The following is a 20,884-nucleotide window of genomic DNA, read 5'->3' as shown; positions in this document are numbered from 1 at the left end:
GAACAATCAGCAACCTTATTTTCTCAACAATTTTGTCACGGTTTGAACTAAAAATCCACCTGCGTCCGTGACAGGGGCCGTGGGCCCCGGAGGGGCCCTAGGCCGAAAGGGAAAAAAGTTAATTAGGGAAAGAAAACAGCGGCAACAATCTAAGGAGGCACACTTATTTACTAAATACTATATCGAAATACAGGATAACACAATATAATACAATATAATTGAAAATTGGGCTAATGAATCAAGCAAAATAGGAGAGAGAATGAGTCCCGTAACCGAGAGGCCTAGGTTGCAGATTCAGTAAAATTATTCATGCTTTATATGATGTTACGATGTGGAATACTGATAGCAAAAAATACAAAATTATTTAATCATGACATTCCACCCCTTGGACCTGGCTTCTACCTGATTTAAGACAGTTAATAATGTCCACATCACTGTGGATGCAGCCAGTTGTTTTCCTTTAGTGGTCAGTACATCCTTATGTAAACCTTGAAAATATTCAATCAGGCAGAACGGGGAAATATTAACCACCACACATAATGGGCCCCACTGCTCAATGATAGCAGCAATCTGGAAATAGGGTAATCCCACAAACCCTGGAATTCGTCCAGGGAGCATCTTCCCTAAGGGAGTAACTTTCTCCCCCTTGATCCTGTTGTACATCTTCCACAGGAAAGACATAATGGCCACTGCCACAGGCCCCTGGCTGGCTCACCAAATGTAAGGTTGAATGATATGAAGATGGTAACAAAGATAATGGAAAATATTCAAAAGGTTACTTGTAAAGGAAAACTCACCCATATTGATGCCTTGGATGGAAAAAACTGAGGCAATCACCACCAGGGAGCAATCTCCAAGAGATGTTGCCTTGGTGGTGATCAGCCCTTAAATGAGGTCTTAGAGGAGGTGGAGTCGAGCTCCACCCCTTCTGGGAGCACAGCTAAATTACTCTCACCTGTGCTCCCACAGCTGACCTAACACTTGCCTCAGCTGATTAATAAAAAGTTCAGGCTGTGATTTCCCATACAGATGTAGTGGGAGACAGTATCAAATGCCTTGCTGAAATCAAGGTAGACTGCCCTCCCCCCATCAACCCAGTCATTATCATAGAAGGCTACCAGGTTGGTCGAGTATGACCTCCCCTTGGTGAACCCATGCTGACTACTCCTGATAACCTCCTTTTCTTCCAGTTGTCTGGAGACGGCATCCAGCACGAGCTGTTCCATCACCTTTCCAGGGACGGAGGTGAGGCTGACTGGCCTGTAATTACCCGGATCTTCCTTGCCCTTTTTGAAGATCAGAGCGACATTGGCTATCCTCCAGTCTTCAGGCACCTCCTCCATTCTCCAAGACCTCTCAAAGTTGATAGAGAGCGGTTCAGCAATCACCTCTGCCAGCTCCCTCAGCACCCATGGATGCACCCCATTGGGTCCCGTGGATTTATGAACATTGGTGTTGCCTAGGCACTAACAGACCATCTCTTCCCTGACTGAAGGGCAGTCTTCCATTCCCCAGACCCTCTCACTAACCTCCAGGATCCGGGATTCCTGAAGGAGAGCTTTTCCACTGAAGACAGAAGCAAAGAAGGCATTCAGTATCTCCGCCTTCTCATCATCCCCCATTACCAGAACACCCCCTTCACTTAGTAGGGGACCCACATTCTCCCTAGTCTTCCTTTTACTGTTAACATACTTAAAAAAGCCTTTTTTATTATCCTTTTTCACTTTTGCCAGATTCAATTCCAGGTGGGTTTTAGCCTTCCTTGTTATATCCCTGCAGGCCCTGACAACACTTCTATATACTTCCCAAGTGGTCAGATCTTTTTTCCACATTTCATGGACCTTCTTCTTCCCTTTGAGTTTGCGCATGAGCTCCTTGCTCATCCACGCAGGTCTCCTGCCACCATTTCCTGATTTCTTACTCAAAGGGACGCACTGATCCTGAGCTTGGAAGAAGAGCTGTTTAAATGCTGACCAGCTCTAACAGGCCCCCTTACCTTCTAACACCCTAGCCCACAGGATAGCTCTAAGTAGGTCCCAGAAGAGGTCAAAGTTGGATCTCCTAAAGTCCAGGGTAGCAATCCTACTTTTTGCTTTGCTTCTTCCACTCAGGATTCTGAAGTCCACCATCTCGTAGTCACTACAACCCAAGCTGCCGCCGACCTTTACTTTTACTTCCTTAACAAGTATTTCTTTGTTAGTGAGAATAAGCTCCAGCAACACCCCTCCCCTTGTTGGTTCCTCAACCACCTGCATCAGAAAGTTGTCTTCAACACATTACAAGAACCATCTGGACAGCTCATGCCTGGCCATGTTGCTCATCCAGCAAATATCTGGATAACTGAAGTCCCCCATAGTACCAGTGCCTGGGTTCGTGATACTACTTCCAGTTGCTTATGGAAGGCCTCATCAGCCTCCTCCTCCTGATCAGGGGGCCTGTAGTACACACCCTTACCAGCCTGCCCCTTGATTCTCACCCACAAGCTCTCCACTGCTACATCTCTCTCCCCCAGGTGGATTTCAGTACATTCTAGCTGCTCTCTCACATAAAGAGCAACTCCACCACCCTGCCTTGCCAGCCGATCTTTCCTAAAAAGCACATAGCCCTCCATGACAACATTCCAGTCATGCGAGCTGTCCCGCCATGTCTCTGTGATCGCAATGAGATCATGGCCTTGCGACCGCACACAGTTCTCCAACTCTTCCTGTTTGTTTCCTATGCAGCATTCATTAGTATACAGACACATTAGGGAAGCAATATCCCCCTGCCCCTCTCCATCCCTTTGAGCTCTACCCTCTTCACCCATCAAACTCTGTTTTGAGCCTCAAAATACCCACTCAACCCCAGTGGCCCTCATTTTGTCCCCTTCCCCCTTCATACCTAGTTTAAAGACCTTTCAATAAGTCCCACCAGTTCCTTGGCTAGTATCCTCTCACCCCTTGGAGACAGGCTACTTCCATTTGCAGCCATCATGCCAGGTGCTGAGTAAATTGCTTCATGGTAAAAAAAAAAAACCACAAAATTCCTGTGTTTGCACCAACTTCTAAGCCATTTATTTATGAGGTGGGGTTTTTGGATCCTCTCAGTGTCATGGTTTTGTAATGTTGCTGTCAATATTCCACATCATAACATCATGTGCAGTATGTCTCATTAAAAGGTTCATGCTCCAGTTCCGTGGAATAACAACGTCCTGAATACTCAGCTCTCAGAAGAAAACTACATATCCCAGAGGACTTCATGGCCAGAGATTGTGTGCCCCGGTGGCGCAGTGGTTAAGGACACCGCCTTGCTGCAACACTGGGGCCCGGAGTTCAAATCCCCCCTGTGGCGCAAGTGGTAGAACTGCCGCTCTGCTACACAGGGGCTCGAATCCTGGGGGCTGGACTCGATGATCTCTAAGGTCCCTTCCAACCCGCACAAGACTATGATACTATGATACTATGATGATAAGTCACGGGAGGAGGACATATATAATCTCGCTCCCAGGCTGGAGAATCTCTCTCTCGGACTCCCAGAGAGTGGGAAGCGTTCCAGCCGTGTTGCCTAGAGTTCACAGTAGGCCTCTAGGTTTTTGGGGACTCTCTCTCTCTGTTTTGTTCAATTTATTAGCCTCAATCATATTATATTATATTGTGTTATTTTGTATTCTGATATCATATTTAGTAAAATAAGTTTTCCTCCTTAGATTGCGGCTGCTGTTTTTTTTCCCATTCCCCTTTCTCCCTCCTTTCTGGGCCAGGGGCCCTACGGGGTGGCTGTCCCCTGTCATGGGCACAGGTAAATCTGGGTAACCTGTGACAGATTTTGGTGGAGAATGCAGGCATATGTTGCTGCCTTTTAGCTTTTAGAATGAATCTCTCTTTGCTCTCAGAGAGCTTCGTTAGCTTAGTTAGGGGAGTGTTATCTTTTCATAGCTGCTCACTGAGAACGTGACCTTGATGTTCTGTCAACATTCAGGGGTAGCTGTAAACTCTGAGCATTGTTATCTTGCTTTTGTAAAGAAAACAAAGGGATTTATTTCTCTCTCAGAGCACAGCTAGCTAGCTCTGACTTTTACAGTGCCTGCCAGCTATTGCCAGGTACGAGTCTGCTCTATTTTAGGAGCACTGTATACGGGATTCAAAGCCATCATGTTCTTCGGAACTTATTGGCCCCTCCTTAATTTTGTGATTTCTTGTTATGGAATATATGGATTATACTACCAAGTAAGGGCACTGATAGAGATACCTGCCTGGTACTTCTATGCAATTTGGGATGATCTGAATTTTGACACTTACATCCCAGATGGAATAGTTAATTTTACAATGGCTAATTTCACAATTGCTAATTTCACAGCAGCTAACTTTACAAACACCACGATGTTCAATTCGGTTTCCAGGCTGTCTTCTCAGATTGCCGCATGCTTTTTGAAAACCGAGCCAGTGTTCATACTCGCCATGCTCGTGCTCATATGCGTGTGCATGTTATCAGTATCAATGAATATACTCCTTTCCATTCGTTTTATGCAGAAGTCTCCTCCAAAACCAGAGAATGCTGACTGGCAGGGAATATGGAAAGGTTTAGGAAAAATCTTAGAAGCATGCAGACACACAGTGTCGTGGAATTTCACTCTTGAACACCTGAGGGACCCTGAGAAATTAAGTGAGTATTTGAGTCAGAGATCTAAGGAGGTAAACCTTATTTGGGGATTGGTTTATGCATACCGTGCTCTGTATCATATATTCTCGAGAGAGAGAGTTTCTGATCTGAGATTCAAGCCAAAAAAGAAAGAAAGAAAATCCCCAAGTCAACTCTGATCAGTCACAGGAGGCATCAGTAGCAATATCAGTTGCCCCCGTGGAAGGCAAGAAATGGAAACGGGTGTCCATGCGTCTAGAACGAAAAGAAGGAGAAGCAGAGGAGGAGGCAGCAGAAGATCCAGGGGCCGGGTCTGGATCAGCACCGAGAAAGGCAAAAGGAAAAACTAAGAGGCATGAAGAAGAGAGTGATGAGGAGGAAATTACTGTTCATCAACCAGTAGAAGAAGACCTGTGACAAGGTGACAGAAATATTTTTGAAAGGCCTTTAGCCTCTTGAAACTATTCCAGCAGCAGTCCTAGCAGGCTGACATTCAGTTAAAATATTCAAAAGTTAAGCAGACATTTGACTGGCCTCCACTAAAAGTTTAAGTCAAGTTTTGATCTAAAACAGGCTTTCAACTTTCAAATAGAGCTTTCTAAAAATTGGGTAGATCTGAACTGATTGCACTGAGATTGGAAGCAACGTTGTATAGGAATATAAGAACATTCAGAGGAGAAGCTGCGGAGCAAGACAGACAGCATGAGAAAGCAAGGCTGAGAACCAAGGAAGGCTCCAGGAGAGAAAAACAAATGCCAAGTCAGCTGAGTGATGGCCGCATGATAATAACCCTGATTGGAGGAAGGGCACATGGCTAGGAATGACTCATGAGTCTGACTGGATAAACACCTGCATGCACAGTTAAGGAGTGCATGTGGAATGTTTTGTTGACATGTAAAGGGCAGTGGGAAAATTACAAGATTGGGACTGTATATAAGGAATGTTAGAACCTGTAACAAACGATTTGGATCGTTCGCATCTGAGTCTGTGCCTCAGATGCTGCAACACTGTACCCACAAAATGAAACACCACTTCTCAGTCTTTGCACCTGCACTGTTTGAGTGTCTCAAGCCCCTACACACACAAGCTCTGTAATACAACAGCTCAATTCAACCAGGCTGATAACCTGTAAAAATCACTCAACTGATGTAAGTCCAGCAAGAAACACAACCTAGTTCATTTGCACCACATTCAGGACAGCGTAGGCTACGCCCACCAAGCAACAAGGGTGGTTAACCTGAGCAGTTTCGCACAAACACAGCGAGGCCACCAGCAGCTTAGGCTCATCCATCAGTGAGCACTGTGCAGTGCTGAGGTGCATTAAAAAGCTTTACTACAGAACTTCCCAGCACTCTACTTTTTGTTGTCTTCACCTTGTCTCTCCAAACAGATTGTGCTTAGCATCAAAGACAATGCTTTCAAGCTAAGGAGTGCTGCTTTCTAAAGAGCATTTATTAAAAAAAAAAAAATTAAAAAATTCCCCTTCAGAAGCTACTTACAGATGCAACAGCCCACAGCCCTTTGTGCATGATCCATACATGCACTGAACTAAAGGCTGCTTCAAATTGGTCAGCAGACATTTAGCCCAGAGGTATCTGCTCAGGCTTCTCTGAATCATGACCAGGCTGCACAAGACTTCTGAAGCTGAACTTCAGCTCAGTTGCAGATCTTTTTGCAATCAGTGCCCCAAGTCCAAACTCTTTCATTCATAGGCTGGTTACTATAGAAGACTGTTTCCTGTTGTCTTGTTGCATCACATAATTCTGTGGAATATGCCAAAAGTAATAATGTACTGACAAACACTAGTTGCTTAAGTATCACAGTAGGATAAGACCCCACCAACAGCCTCCATCCAAGAATCCCCTAAAACTGTCAGCACTTACAATACAGGGCATCAACTGGGGCTTCCTGCTGAACTTGTCAGTAAGAGAAAGGTTTCATCCTTGTCTTGTAAGACCAGCACTTCTTACAGGTTTTAGGAATTAACTAACTGTTCAACCATGAAGCTAACATTTAACACAAACAGTTAACCACTTCAGTTGCGGCTAGAGATATTTAGTATCATCAATATTTCTTTAAGTTAAGGAACTTAAAAACCTTCTCACATGCCTGAGAAAAACTCTTTTTCTATCTCATTTTTTCTTAATATAAGAAACCTTACCTCATAAATGTTGGGATGCCACATTTTGGTTAGAAATCTGAAGGTAGGTGGTGAATATGGGTAGTCAATAGGAAATTTAATGTGAGCCTGGAAAAAGCAAAATATTATAGTCAGGAAACAGAACAAAAGAAGATCAACAAGCTACTGTTACAGGGAAAAAGCAGAAAATTATTTCAATTAAGGCCATTAAACAGTTCATTTTATGTATCAATGTCCATGCAGAACCACAATACATCCTTGAACAATTTCTTATAAGCAAAACAGTAACAATAAAAAAAAAAAAAAAAAAAAAAAAAAAACCTAAACATTTGAGCCTCACCAGCCCAGGTCAGTCTTGAAAACAAACCAAATGGTAACCACTTATGTCCCAATTCAAGCAGCACTCTCCAACAACTGCTGTTCAACAGGGCAGAATTGATGTCAAAAGACAGAACTCAAGATATCATTATTTTTTTCCTGAATTCAAAAGTAGGCTAAAAATGTCTGCTATGGTAAGAAGACCTGTTTTACATGAGTGTTCTGGATAACAGAATCACTACGTAGTTGTTTGTTCACTTGCCACCTTTCCCAGAAGGGTGGGAGAGAGAATTTGGGGGGGGGGGGGGGGGGGGGGGGGGGGTGGAAAGTAGAACCCATGGGTTGAGATAAAACTATTTACTAAGATAAAGGATAATATTTATGACTATATATATATATATATATATACATGTATTTAACCAGTGATACTCAAGCAATTGCTCACCACCCACCGATTGATGCCCAGCTAGCCCCTGAGCAGTAGAAGAGAAACAGATGAACTCCCACTCCCTTCAAACCTCCTTCTGCTTGATGTCATATGGTATGTAATATCCCTTTGGCCAGTTTAAGTCCACTGTCCTAATCCTGTTCCTTCCCATTTCTTTGAGCTCTTCACTGAGAACAGCCTTGGCTCTGTACAATACTGCTTAGCAGAAACTATAAGCATCAGTGTTATCAACAGTTTTTCTCCTAGAACCGAAATGCTGCATCATAGCAGACACTCTGAAGAAAACAATTCTGTCCCAGCTGAAACTAAGACAATATCTACCCCTTATTCCATAGCATTTACATCATATTCAGGTCCCACAATTTCTATGCATCGCATTTACCATCACCTATTTTGCTTTTCTTAGAAATATATATACACATATTATTTCAATGGTCTATGGGCTATGCATATAAATTAACCAGGGTATTCATTTAGTTCATAACTTTGAGCTCCATCTGTCATAACAGTCCTTCAGTGCAGGAGGGATGATTCACAGTGTCGGATTAATGTATGCAGAAGCCAGTACTGGTTCCATCAGAGTATGCAGGAAATTTGATTTGGCAGGACCAACTTGACTGGAAGATCCCCAAGCGTAGACCAACCAGGTGGCCTCTGCCAGATGCTTTTCCCAATGTTTAAATGTTCCACCACCCATTGCTTTCATCATAGTTTTTAACGGTCCATTAAATCATTTGATTTTACCAGAAACTGGTGCATGATAGGGGGTGTGATATACCTACTCAACGCCATGCTCTTTAGCCCAGGTGCTTATGAAATTGTTTTGGAAATGAGTCTCATTGCCTGACTCAATTCTTTCTGGGGTGCCATGTCACCACAAGGCTTGCTTTTCAAGAGGCAGGACAATGCTTGGGGCAGTAGCATAGGGCACAGGATACATTTCCAGCAATTCAGTGGTTTCTTTCACCATTATAAGCACATAGCATTTGCCATGGCAAGTTTGTGTGAGTGTAATATAATCTAGCAGCCAGGCCTCCTCGTACTTATATTTCAGCAATCACCCTCCATACCAAACAGGTAATATCCACTTAGCTTGCTTAATGACAACACATTTCACATTCATGGACAACCTGTGCAATAGGTTTGCCTTTGTGCTACCAGTTGTTCTGAGGTGAAGTTCCAAACCACTGGGGGTGCTCCACCACCCTAGGCACCTCCCCCATACCATTCCACACTCTCTGCCACTGTCCTAGTTTTATCAGTATTCCATATCGTGACAACACGCAACAGGCTGTTGGGTGCAGACACAATGCACAGCAAAGCTGTGCTTCCTTTTTTCTTTAGCAGTCTCACACAAGTTCTGACTCCACAAAGAGAGATACACAGAGATGTAATACATTTCCCAAGGGCCTCCACATGAGTTCAAATTCCAAGTGACAGAGAACTTGCTTATTTATTTGTTTGTTTTTTCCCTGAGAGGTCAGCCAATAAAGACTCAGACTGACATGCTCTCCACCCATTTACTTCTGGTTCATTTATTATTCTTAATTACTCTGTATTATTTAAAAATCCTTTTAATAAATTATTTTCCCCTATCTCAAAAGGGTTTTTTCCTCTACCTTCCCCCTTTTCTCCTGAGGAGAGGGAGGGTGTATGGGAAATTGATAATCACAGCCTGAACCTTTGATTAATCAGCTGTGGCAAGTGTTGGGTCAGCTGTGGGAGCACAGGTGAGAGTAATTTAGCTGTGCTCCCGGAAGGGGTGGAGCTTGACTCCATCTCCTCTAGACCCCATTTAAGGGCTGACCACCACTAAGGCAGCATCTCTTAGAGATTGTTCTCTGGTGGTGATTGCCTCAGTGGTTCCCAGTAGACCTAAAGGCTTCCATTCGGTGAGTTTTTTCTGTAAATAATCTTTTGGGTAATTACAACTACCATCTTTCCATTATTGTCACTGTACATTTGAGGAGCTGGGCAGGAGCCTGTGGATACAATGGGGGGGAAAAAAAAAAAAAAAAAAAAGCCTTTCTTATGGAATATGTTCAGTTGGATCAAGGAGGAGAAAGTTAACCCCTTTGGAAAGATCCTCCCTGGGCAAACCCCAGGATTTATGGGATCCCCATATTTCCAAGTTGCAACCATTGTTGAGCAATGGGGTCCTTTAAGGGTGGTGGACAATATGTCCCCGTTCCATCTAACTAAATATTTTCAAGGATTGTATAAGAATATACTTACCACCAAAGAAAGACAATTGGCCACATCCACAGTGGTTTGGCCCTAACTGACTGCCTTAAATCAGGCAGAGATGAGATCAAATGATATTGATTGTGAAAATCAGTTATTAAAAGCTTGTATCGAGAAACTAGAAAGTGAGCTCATCTTATTAATGGGGAAAAACACATCATACTTTTTTTCTCCAAACCCCCAAACTCGATATAACTCAATGAATGACGAACAGGTTCCTGAAACAACAGATCAGGTAAAGAATGAAGTTACCAAGGCTGATTTAGAAGACCCACCTAGGACAGGCCCATTAGAAATCCGTCCTATCGTGACCCAGAAAACAAAAAAGGTCCAAGACTGACCAGCGGGGGTGCCTCCCGATCAATGGCCCCCTGCTGAGACTTACCTTCATGTGACAGCCTGCCCATATACACCCACTGAACTGATGGACTTGGTACAGAGTTTTAGACAGAGGCTACAAGAGAGCATTCCAACCTGGCTATTACGCTTATGGGATTCAGGGGCAGAGAGCGTAATAGTCAGTGGACCTGAAGTTTCTAAACTCGCAACAGTAACTATCCATCCTGCCCTTAGCCAGAGACTATATGCAGGGATGCAATTCCCAGATAACAACCGTTCCATTGTGGACTGGTTAATGGAGGCCTGGCGTATGGTTTGTCTGAACAAAACTGACATGCCGGTCAACGCAGGCTTATTGTCTTCTATGGGGGACCTTCAGGATTACATCAGAGAGTTAGGTATGAGGGCGGCCATTTATGAAGACACATTTGATAGCCCAGACATGATGAGATTTACAGCAGGAATTAGGGACTTAATTCTACAACAGGCCCCCCCACATATGTATGGAACTTTAGTTTCCATACTAAACCCGCTAGTAGTGGCAGTTCAACAGGCGGCCCAATTAGTCGCTGATTTGGGGGAAACAGAACGCCTGTGAACAAAACGTAATGTTCGGGTGGTAGAGGAGGTCGAGGTATCCTTTACTGGTAAGTAATTAAAACTAGAAGGCCAGCCCCATGAACCCCTCAGTCAGGACCAATAAGAGTATCTAGGAAAAAAATGTTTAATGATCTCCTATGGGCAGGTGTTCAGTTTGCAAAAATTGATGGCCTGCCCAAGCATATTATCATTCAGCTGTGGAAACAGATGAAGGATGAACAAAAGTTTCAAAATTACCCCAGAAAACTGAGGTTAAGAATTATAGAACGGCGGCCGACGATAGCTTGGAATTTGGAGGATTTTGTTGTCCCTAATAGGAAGAAAAAGCTGCCTCAAGTATCCTGAACCACAATGCCTGAAACATCTCAGATAAAAGATGTGAGTCTGGCTGAATTCATGGTGTGACAAGGGACACCAGTCCCCCTAGGGCCTCCAGATGGGACCGGAGGCCCTATGTAGAATTAACCATATATTGGTCCCGTAAGAGTATCCAGAAGGTTATGACCCTAGTTGATACTGGGGCAGAGACATCTATAATATACGGAAATCCGATGAAATTTAGAGGTGAAAGAGTGATGATTGCAGGTTTTGGGGGACAGACCATTCCAGTCACTCAAACCTAGTTAAAAGTGGGGGTTGGGCATCTCCCACCACGGGTATATATGGTATCCACTGACCCAGTTCAAGAATATATATTGGGGATAGATATCTTGTGGGGTCTTGTTGTAGAACGGCGGGAGAAAAGCAAACGACCACACCTGTCATTGACATATGATCAGCTAATCTCGTTTATTCCTTGGCTGTGTGTACATTTATAATACGGATAATTAGCTCATACATATTGCAGAAGCAGAGCTCATCATTGGTTCCCAATTACATACCATCCCCAAGTATCTTTGCAACTTGTTGTTATCATCCTGAAAGTTACTCCCTTGCTGAGTTCACAAAACCATGGCTAGTTTCTCACCATCCCAGGGCATCCTGTTGTTCTTGCTGTCCTTGCAGGTGGTATGGCTGCTTGTTTAGCTGCACTGTGTTTACAACCCTTCTCAGCTAACCAGCTGTAAATAACACTCTCTACATTTCCCCCGTTTTCTTTTAGGCTGAAAAGGCTCGGTTTACCAACCGACTAATCATATTTCACAAGCAATTCAGTTCATTTGTTCAGTTAATTCTCATGCTGTTTATCCTGCTCTGTAGCTGCTCTGTGAACTCTTTATCTTGATCCATGGCTGCTGCTCCATAAAATTCTTCTTGTATTACAACAATTTCAAGATACTGCCTATAGAATAACAACACTACTTATATTAATAACATAACTATTATAACTCAATCAAGGCCTCGATTGACAATACTCTATAAAGTGAAAAAAGGAGACAAGTCAAATACAACATAGCAACATTACTGTTAAACCTGCTATAAAGGAGAAATGCATTTGCTCTGCAACCTAAGTTTCTGCAACCTGGAAATAAATCCGTGAGGGTCCCATTGTGTTAATTTGTAACTAGTTAGGAAAATTCTTCAACTTTCATATACTCTGATATATTGATTTTAATGACCACTAAAATTTGTGCAATAAATGCTTCTAAAATGCTCATAACCATGCTCTACTGACTGAGGTAGCCGGGCTAATAATTGATTAATGATCGCGCAATTTTATGAAGTAGCATGTCAAATAGAACCAATTTTAGAGGACAAATGTACTAGAGTATCACTAGGGGCATTATTAATTATTGACCCTTGAGAAACAGTAAACCATGTTGGTGGTGGATGCGACAGGTAGTGCCAGCAGGGCGTCCCCTGCTTCAAGGTGCACATTTCCTCTCTCACCCATCACAGATTCTTGTGGGGCTGGGCTCTGCATACAACCGTGGGAGAGTTCAGGCTCTGACAGAGATGCATTACTATCCGAGCAATACAGATAATATTGAGAGGCCATGCAAAACAAGAGCCTATTTGTGAAATTAAAACATACCATAGTATCCTAGATTTAGCAAATGCATTCTTCAGTATTCCAGTCAGAGAAGCATTGCAAGACCAGTTTGCATTTACATGGGAAGGCAGGCAGTGGACTTTCCAGGTCCTACTGCAAGGGTACGTGCATTCTCCCACCTATTGTCATAATTTAGTGGCGCGTGACCTGGCTAATTGGGAAAAGCCAGATAATGTCACTTTATATCATTATATTGATTATTATCCCCTGTTAACATCTGACTCATTAGAGGCAGTGGAACAAGCAGCAGATTTGTTGACAGCTTCTTTGCAGAAAAGAGGGTGGGCTATAAACCCACAGAAGGTGCAAGGTCCAGGGTTATCTGTGAAAATCCTGAGAGTAGTTTGGTCTGGAAAAACTAAAGTACTACCCAGTATGGTGGTAGATAAGGTCCAGGCATTTCCAGTCCCTATGTCATCGAAGCAGCTGCAAGAATTTTTGGGTATATTGGGGTACTGGCGCTCCTTTATACCCCATTTAGCACAGCGGCTGAGACAATTATACAAACTTACAAAGAAGGATCAATCATAGCACTGGGGGAAGGTGGAGCAGAATGCTTTCCAGCAGGCAAAAATGGCAGTTAAACAAGCTCAGGCATTGGGTATATTTGTTCCTACTCTCCCAACTGAATTAGATGTTCATGTCACTCAAGATGGTTTTGGCTGGGGCCTGTGGCAATGCCAGAGTTCTGTTCGAACCCCTATAGGATTTTGGTTCTTGGGTATATTGGGGTATTGGTGCTCCTTTATAACTCATTTAGCACAGCTACTAAGACCACTGTATAAACTCACAAACAAGGGTCAATCATGGGATTGGGGGAAAATAGAACAGGATGCTTTTCAACAGGCAAAATTGGCAGTTAAACAAACTCAGGCACTGGGTATATTTGATCCTACCCTTCCAGCGGAATTGGATGTTCATGTCACTCAAGATGGTTTTGGCTGGGGCCTGTGGCATTCCAGAGTTCTGTTCAGAACCCCTATAGGATTTTGGTCTCAGGTTTGTCACGGAGCAGAGGAAAGATATAGCATGATTAAGAAACAGTTATTGGCTGCATTACAAGAAGTAGAGCCGATAATCCAAACAGCGGAGGTCATAGTTAAAACTACTTTGACAGTCCAGGGGTGGGTAAGGGATTTGACCCACCTTCCTAAGACAGGGGTGGCCCAAGCACAAACGGTAGCACAATGGGTTTCCTATCTCAGACAGAGAAGTAGCCTGTCTTCATCACCGCTGAAAGAAGAATTACAAAAAATCCTAGGCCCAGTAACATATCACAGTGATGCACCAAAACAACCGATGCCCACTCCACCAGAGAAGAGTCCCGTTCAAGAAGGAAGATATCCTATTCCTGACTATGCCTGGTACACGGATGGATCCAGCAAAGGCAACCCGAGTAAGTGGTGAGCGATAGCATACCATCCCTCTACTGAGACAATCTGGTTTGATGAGGGGGATGGTCAGAGCAGCCAACGGGCAGAATTTTAATCTGTGTGGATGGTTATAACTAAAGAACCTGGTGGCGGTGTTCTGAACATCTATACAGATAGTTGGGCTGTGTACCAGGGGCTTACTGTTTGGATTGCACAGTGAGCCACTCAGGAATGGACTATCCACACCCAACCAATCTGGGGTAAAGACATGTGGGTAGACATCTGGAATGCAGTAAAAAACAATGCCCCGGTGGCGCAGTGGTAGGAATGCCGCCTTGCAACACTGGGGCCCGGAGTTCGAATCCCCCCTGTGGTGCAAGTGGTAGAAGTGCCGCTCTGCTACACAGAGGCTTGAATCCCGGGGGTTGGACTCGATGATCTCTAAGGTCCCTTCCAACCCGCACGAGACTATGATACTATGATACAGTACTTCTCTGCCATGTCTCTGGTCATCAACCCCTGCAGTCAGCAGGAAATGATGAAGCTGACACACTGGCCCAAATCTGATTGATTGAGAACTCGCAAGCTAAAAATATTGCCCATTGGTTGCATCAGAAACTACAACATGCTGGACAGAAGATAATGTGGGCAGATGCTAAAGCATGGGGGCTGCCTGTACAACTATCTGATATCGTTCAAGCATGTCAGCGTTGCGATGCTTGCTCAAAGATGTGACCGAGACCGTTGCCTGAAACAACATCCCACATTGCTAGAGAATACAGTCCTCTTCAAAGACGGCAGGTTGATTACATTGGGCCCCTCCCTTGGTCTGAGGGGGTGAGATATGCCCTGACCTGCGTTGATACCATAAGTGGGCTGCTGCAAGCCTATCCATTGCCAAAAGCAAATCAGGCATATACCATCAAGGCACTTACCAAATTGATGTCTGCCGACAGGACACCTCAAGTGACTGAGAGTGACCAAGGCACTCATTTCACTGGTGCAACAATACAGCGCTGGGCAGAAGAAAACAACATTGAGTAGTGATTCCACCTACCATGTAACCCAACAGGGGCAGGCCTTATTGAACATTACATCGGTATCCTCAAGGCTGCCCTGAAGACAGACTCCCAGTCCCTGCAGGGGTGGACAAAAAGACTATATGATACCCTGCGGGACCTGAATGAAAGACCTCGAGATGGCAGACCCAGTGCCCTAAAAATGCTACAACCTATATGGGCCTCCCCTCTTAGGATCCAAATTACGGGTACTGATAATCAGGTAAAACCCCAGGTTGGTAATGAAAATAATCTTCTGCTCCCTACCCCTGAGAATTTGGAACCAGGAATCCATAAGATAAATTGGCCCTGAAAGGTGCAGGTAGGACCCAAGTGGTGTGGCCTACTTGCACCTTGGGGGAGATTATTGGAGGTGGGAGGTTCAGTAACCTCCTCAGTGATAGGCACATGACCTACTGACATTTTGATCAATACTCCGATTTTTATTGCCATTGTCATTGTTTTGTGGTGTTGCTGTCAATATTCCACATCATAACATCATGTTCAGTATGGATCATTCATGCTCCAGTTTTGTAGAATGGCGGCGTCCCGAGTACTCAGCTCTCAGAGGAGAACTACATATCCCAGAGGACGTCGTGGTCAGAGATAAGTCACAGGAGGAGGACATATATAATCTCGCTCCCTGGCTGGAGTTCTCTCTCTCTCGGACTCTCCGGGAGTGGGAAGCGTTCCAGCCATGTCGCCTAGAGTTCACAGTAGGCCTCTTGGTTTTTGGGGACTCTCTCTCTCTGTTTTATTCAATTTATTAGCCTCAATTATATTATATTATATTCTATTATATTATATTATATTATATTATATTATATTATATTATATTATATTATATTATATTATATTATATTATATTATATTATATTATATTATATTTGTCATGGTTTTGTAATTTTGTAATTTTGCTATCAGTATTCCACATCATAACATCATGTAAAGTATGGATACTTCTATTGAATGTGCAGTCCACAGAAGAAGACTACATATCCCAGAGAACAACAGGGTTAATGATAAGTCACGGGACCAGGACGCTATATAATCTCGTTCCCAGGCTGGAGTGCCCTCCTTCTTCTCTCGAACTTCTCGGAGAGTGGGAAGCGTTCCAGCCGTGTTGCCTAGAGTTCACAGTAGGCCTCTCGGTTTTTGGGGACTCTCTCTCTCTCTGTTTGTTCGATTTGTTAGCCTCAATTATATTATATTGTGTTATCTTGTATTTCGATATCATATTTAGTAAAATAAGTTTTTTCCTCCTTAGATTGTCGCTGTTTTTATCCCATTCCCCTTTTCCCCCTCCTTTCCGGGCCCCCGGGGGGGCCCCCGGGGTGGCTTCCCCTGTCACGGGCATAGGTAAATCTAAGTAACCCGTGACAATATTATATTATATTATATTATATTATATTATATTATATTATATTATATTATATTATATTATATTATATTATATTGTATTCCGATATCATATTTAGTAAAATAAGTTTTCCTCCTTAGGTTGCTGCCACTGTTTTTTGTCCATTCCTCTTCTTCCCTTCCTTTCCGGGCCCGGGGCCCTACGGCGCGGCTGTCCCCCGTCACGGGCATAGGTAAATGTAGATAACCTGTGACAACACCTATCATGTCCCTATGGCAGATTAAGACTCCTCCAGATATCTGGCCAAAGGGTATGGTATTGGCGACCAGGGCATAATCTGGTACAAGCAGAAGTATTGACCCAAGATAAGAAAATGGCCTGAATCGTGCTTTGGAAGGCAGACCTTCCCCTCCTAGTACTTTTGAAGCATTTGTACTATTCTCCCTGAGTCAGTTTGGGACTGATGAAACGCAGATAGACTTGCACTTCAAGATGGCTTGTTTCCAAGCACTCACCCATGGAAGACTGTGAACATCCATCAAATCATCACTCAATTTATATCAACATCCATTACGATGGGAAACTGTATCAGCGTTGCATTGGATCTCTGAATTAAGGAAAAACTCACCTAATCATTGGTTCACGCTGTGAAGGGGTGGAGTGTATGGGAAATTGGTAATCACAGCCTGAACCTCTGATTAATCAGCTGAGGCAAGTGTTGGGTCAGCTGTGGGAGCACAGGTAAGAGTAATTTAGCTGTGCTCCCAGAATGGGTGGAGCTTGACTCCATCTCCTCTAGACCTCATTTAAAGGCTGACCACCATTAGGGCAGTATCTCTTGGAGATTGCTCTCTGGTGGAGATTACCTTATGTCATGGTTTTGTGCTGTTGCTGTCAATATTCTACATCATAACATCATGTGCAGTATGAATCATTAATTGAGGGTATAAATAGTGGAATCATGTACAAAGGAAAAAGGGTTAAAGAGAAAGTAAGTTTATGTTTATAACTGAATGATACGGATTGCTAAGGGAAAGTTATATGGTATTAAAAGGTGTTTGAATGGGACAAACTGTATTGATGGTATAAGAAAGTGTAATTGAGGTTATGTGGAAGTGTAATTGAGGGTATGTGGAAGTGTAATTAAGGGTATGTGGAAGTGTGGAAGGTTCATGCTCCAGTTCCGTGGAATGGCAGCGTCCCGAGTACTCAGCTCTTGGAGGAGAACTACATATCCCAGAGGACATTGCGGCCAGAGATGAATCACTGGAGGAGGACATATATAATCTCACTGGAACATTCTCTTCTTCTTCTTCTCTCGCTCTTTGCGTTCCAGCTCTGTCGTCTCTGCGCACAAGCCCTATCACCTAGAATTAACAGTAGGCCTCCCGGTTTTCGGGGATTTTCTCTCTCGTTCTCTCTCTCTCTCTTGTTTGATTTATTAGCCTCAATTATTGTCATGGTTTAATAATTTTGTAATTTTGCTATCAGTATTCCACATCATAACATCATATAAAGCATGAATAATTTTACTGAATCTGCAACTTACAGAAGAAGACTACATCTCCCAGAGAACAACACGATAGGTCACGGGACCTGGACTCTATATTAACTCGGTCACAGACTAGACTGAGGTCTTTCGAGTTCTGGCGTTCCGGGGAGTGTGTGGGAGTCTTCAGCCGTTCGCCTAGATTTCACAGTAGGCCTCTCGGTTACGGGACTCATTCTCTCTCCTATTTTGCTTGATTCGTTAGCTCAATTTTCAATTATATTGTATTATATTGTGTTATCCTGTATTTCGATATAGTATTTAGTAAATAAGTGTGCCTCCTTAGATCGTTGCCACTGTTTTCTTTTCCTAATTAACTCTTTCCTTTCGGCCTAGGGCCCCTGTGGGGCCCACGGCCCCTGTTACGGACGCAGGTGGATTTTTCATTCAAACCGTGACAATTATATTGTACTATATTGTGTTATATTGTATTCCAATATCGTATTTAGTAAAATAAGTTTCCTCCTTAGATTGCTGCCCCTGTTTTTTGTCCATCCCTCTTTTTCCATTCATTTCCGGGGCGGCGGCCCCTTTCACGGGCACAGGTAAACCTAGGTAACCTGTGACAGCTTTTTGGTGGAGTATGCGGGCATAGAGCTGCTGCTTTTCTAGCTTTCATAACAACTCTCTTTTTGCTCTCAAAAAAAGCTTTGTTACAGGAGTGTTATCTTTTCGTAGCTGCTTACTGAGATCGTGACCTTGAAATTCCAGGCGAACTGTCAACATTCAGAGCTAGCTGTACACTCTAAGTATTACTATCTTGCTTTTGTAAAGAAAACAAAAGGATTTCTTGCTCTCTCAGAATACAGTTAATTAGCTCTGACTTTCACAGTGCCTGCTAGCTACTACCAGCTATGAACCTACTCCTCACTCCAGTTGCTCTGTTTAGGGGACTGAAAGCAATTATGATCTTTTCAACATATTGGCCAATTATTAAATCCACGCTTTATTGTTGTGGAATTATGTATATGTATAACCTAATAAGGGCGCTGATGGAGACACCCACCTGGTACTTATATGCAATGTGGTATAATGTAAATGTTGGCACTTACATCCCAGATGGAATAGCTAATTTTACAGACACCACGATGTTCAATCCAGTGTACAGGCTGTACTCTCAGATTTCCGCACATTGTTCAATAGCCGAGGTAATATTCATTCTTGGGTCCATGCTATCAATATCAATGAATGTATATGTTTTCCGATACATTTGTTCTATGCAGAAGTCTCCTCCAAAACCAGAGAATGCTGACTGGCAAGGAATATAGAAAGGTTTAGGGAAAATCTTAGAAGCATGGGGACCTACAGTGTCGTGGGATTTCACCCTTGAACACCTGAGGGACCCTGAGAAATTATGTGAGTATTTGAGTCAGAGACCTAAGGAGGCAAATCTTATTTAAGGATTGGCTTATGCATACCGTGCTCTGTATAATACTATTCTGGAGAGAGAGAGTTTTCGATCTGAGATTCAGGCCAACTAAGATAATCTCCAGGTCGACTCTGATCAGTCACAGGAGGCATCAGTAGCAATATCAGTTGCCCCTGTGGAAGGCAAGAAATGGAAATGGGTGTCCATGCGTCTAGAACAAAAAGAAGGAGAAGCAGAGGAGGAGGCAGCAGAAGATCCAGGTGCCGGGTCTGGATCAGCACCGAGAAAGGCAAAAAGAAAAACTAAGAGGCTTGAAGAAGAGACTGATGATGAGGAGGAAATTACTTATTGTCGACCTCTGAAGCTGACTGAAATCCAAGGCTCAATAGAGGAGTTTACACGGCATCAAAATGAAGGTGTCCTTGCCTGGTTGCTTCGCTGCTGGGACAACGGGGCCCACAGCTTGTCTCTAGATGGTAACGAGGAACGCCAGCTAGGAAACATTTCCGGAGACTCAACTATCGACAGAGACATTAGCAGATGTTCGGATGCAGCTGCCACCCTCTGGGAATGAATGTTAACAGCCGTGAGAACAAGGCACCCCTACCGGGCAGCTTTGAAGCCTAAAGTTATTAAGTGAAATACAATCCAAGCTGGTATCCAGTACCTGAGGGAAATGGCCATGGTGGAATTGTTGTACGACCCTGAGGATCCAAGCGAACATGATCCTGAGAGAGTGAGGACCGATCCTGACATGTGGCAGACGCTCACAAGTACAGCACCAGAGAAATATGCACAGTCACTGGCAACAACGTGTAAAGGATATGCGGACCAAGGCAGAAGGCCCTGAGTTTTTTGAACTGATTATGGCAATTCAATACTAAAAACATTCGCTCTCCCCACTGTACACCGCCGCAGTTTCTGCCATCTCACAAGTAAAAGACCAGCTGGATGAAATGCACGAGAAACTGTTTCCATCGACCAATCGTAACAAACCTGTACAAGTATCATCAGTGTTCAATGAAGATCAGAATGATCAAGGAAGTCTACTGTCATGGTTTAATAATTTTGTAATTTTGCTATCAGTATTCCACATCATAACATCATATAAAGCATGAATAATTTTACTGAATCTGCAACTTACAGAAGAAGACTACATCTCCCAGAGAACAACACGATAGGTCACGGGACCTGGACTCTATATTAACTCGGTCGCAGAACAGACTGACGTCTTTCGAGTTCTGGCGTTCAGGGGAGTGTGTGGGAGCCTTCAGCCGTTCGCCTAGATTCACAGTAGGCCTCTCGGTTACGGGACTCATTCTCTCTCCTATTTTGCTTGATTCGTTAGCTCAATTTTCAATTATATTGTATTATATTGTGTTATCCTGTATTTCGATATAGTATTTAGTAAATAAGTGTGCCTCCTTAGATTGTTGCCGCTGTTTTCTTTTCCTAATTAACTTTTTCCTTTCAGCC

General features: G+C 43.4%; 1 protein-coding gene and 1 pseudogene across 7 annotated transcripts in view; one reads left to right on the top strand and one right to left on the bottom strand.

The window, feature by feature from the left end:
- Positions 1–20,884, bottom strand: part of LOC146751606 (ubiquitin-conjugating enzyme E2 R2) — a 136,622-nt gene that overhangs the window by 32,825 nt on the left and 82,913 nt on the right. For 5 of the 7 annotated variants that reach the window (XR_014941330.1, XM_085533934.1, XM_085533935.1 and 2 more), the window contains exon 2: positions 6,779–6,865. Coding sequence is in view for 6 of the 7 variants with exons in the window: in XM_085533934.1 (XP_085390060.1) it covers positions 6,779–6,865 (87 nt within the window). In the remaining variant the exon portion in view is untranslated. Of the gene's footprint in view, positions 1–6,778; positions 6,866–15,007; positions 15,089–18,039; positions 19,582–20,884 lie in introns of all 7 variants that reach the window. The other 2 variants (XM_085533938.1, XM_085533937.1) reach the window with 2 other exon arrangements.
- Positions 10,360–20,272, top strand: LOC146751607 (uncharacterized; annotated as a pseudogene).

The sequence above is a fragment of the Coturnix japonica genome, unplaced genomic scaffold (genome assembly GCF_054131305.1).
Source record: "Coturnix japonica strain WE unplaced genomic scaffold, WE-NBRP24 Scf071, whole genome shotgun sequence".
Taxonomy (NCBI): domain Eukaryota; kingdom Metazoa; phylum Chordata; class Aves; order Galliformes; family Phasianidae; genus Coturnix; species Coturnix japonica.
Note: the sequence above shows the minus strand (reverse complement) of the source record. Positions and strands in the feature narration are given on the sequence as shown.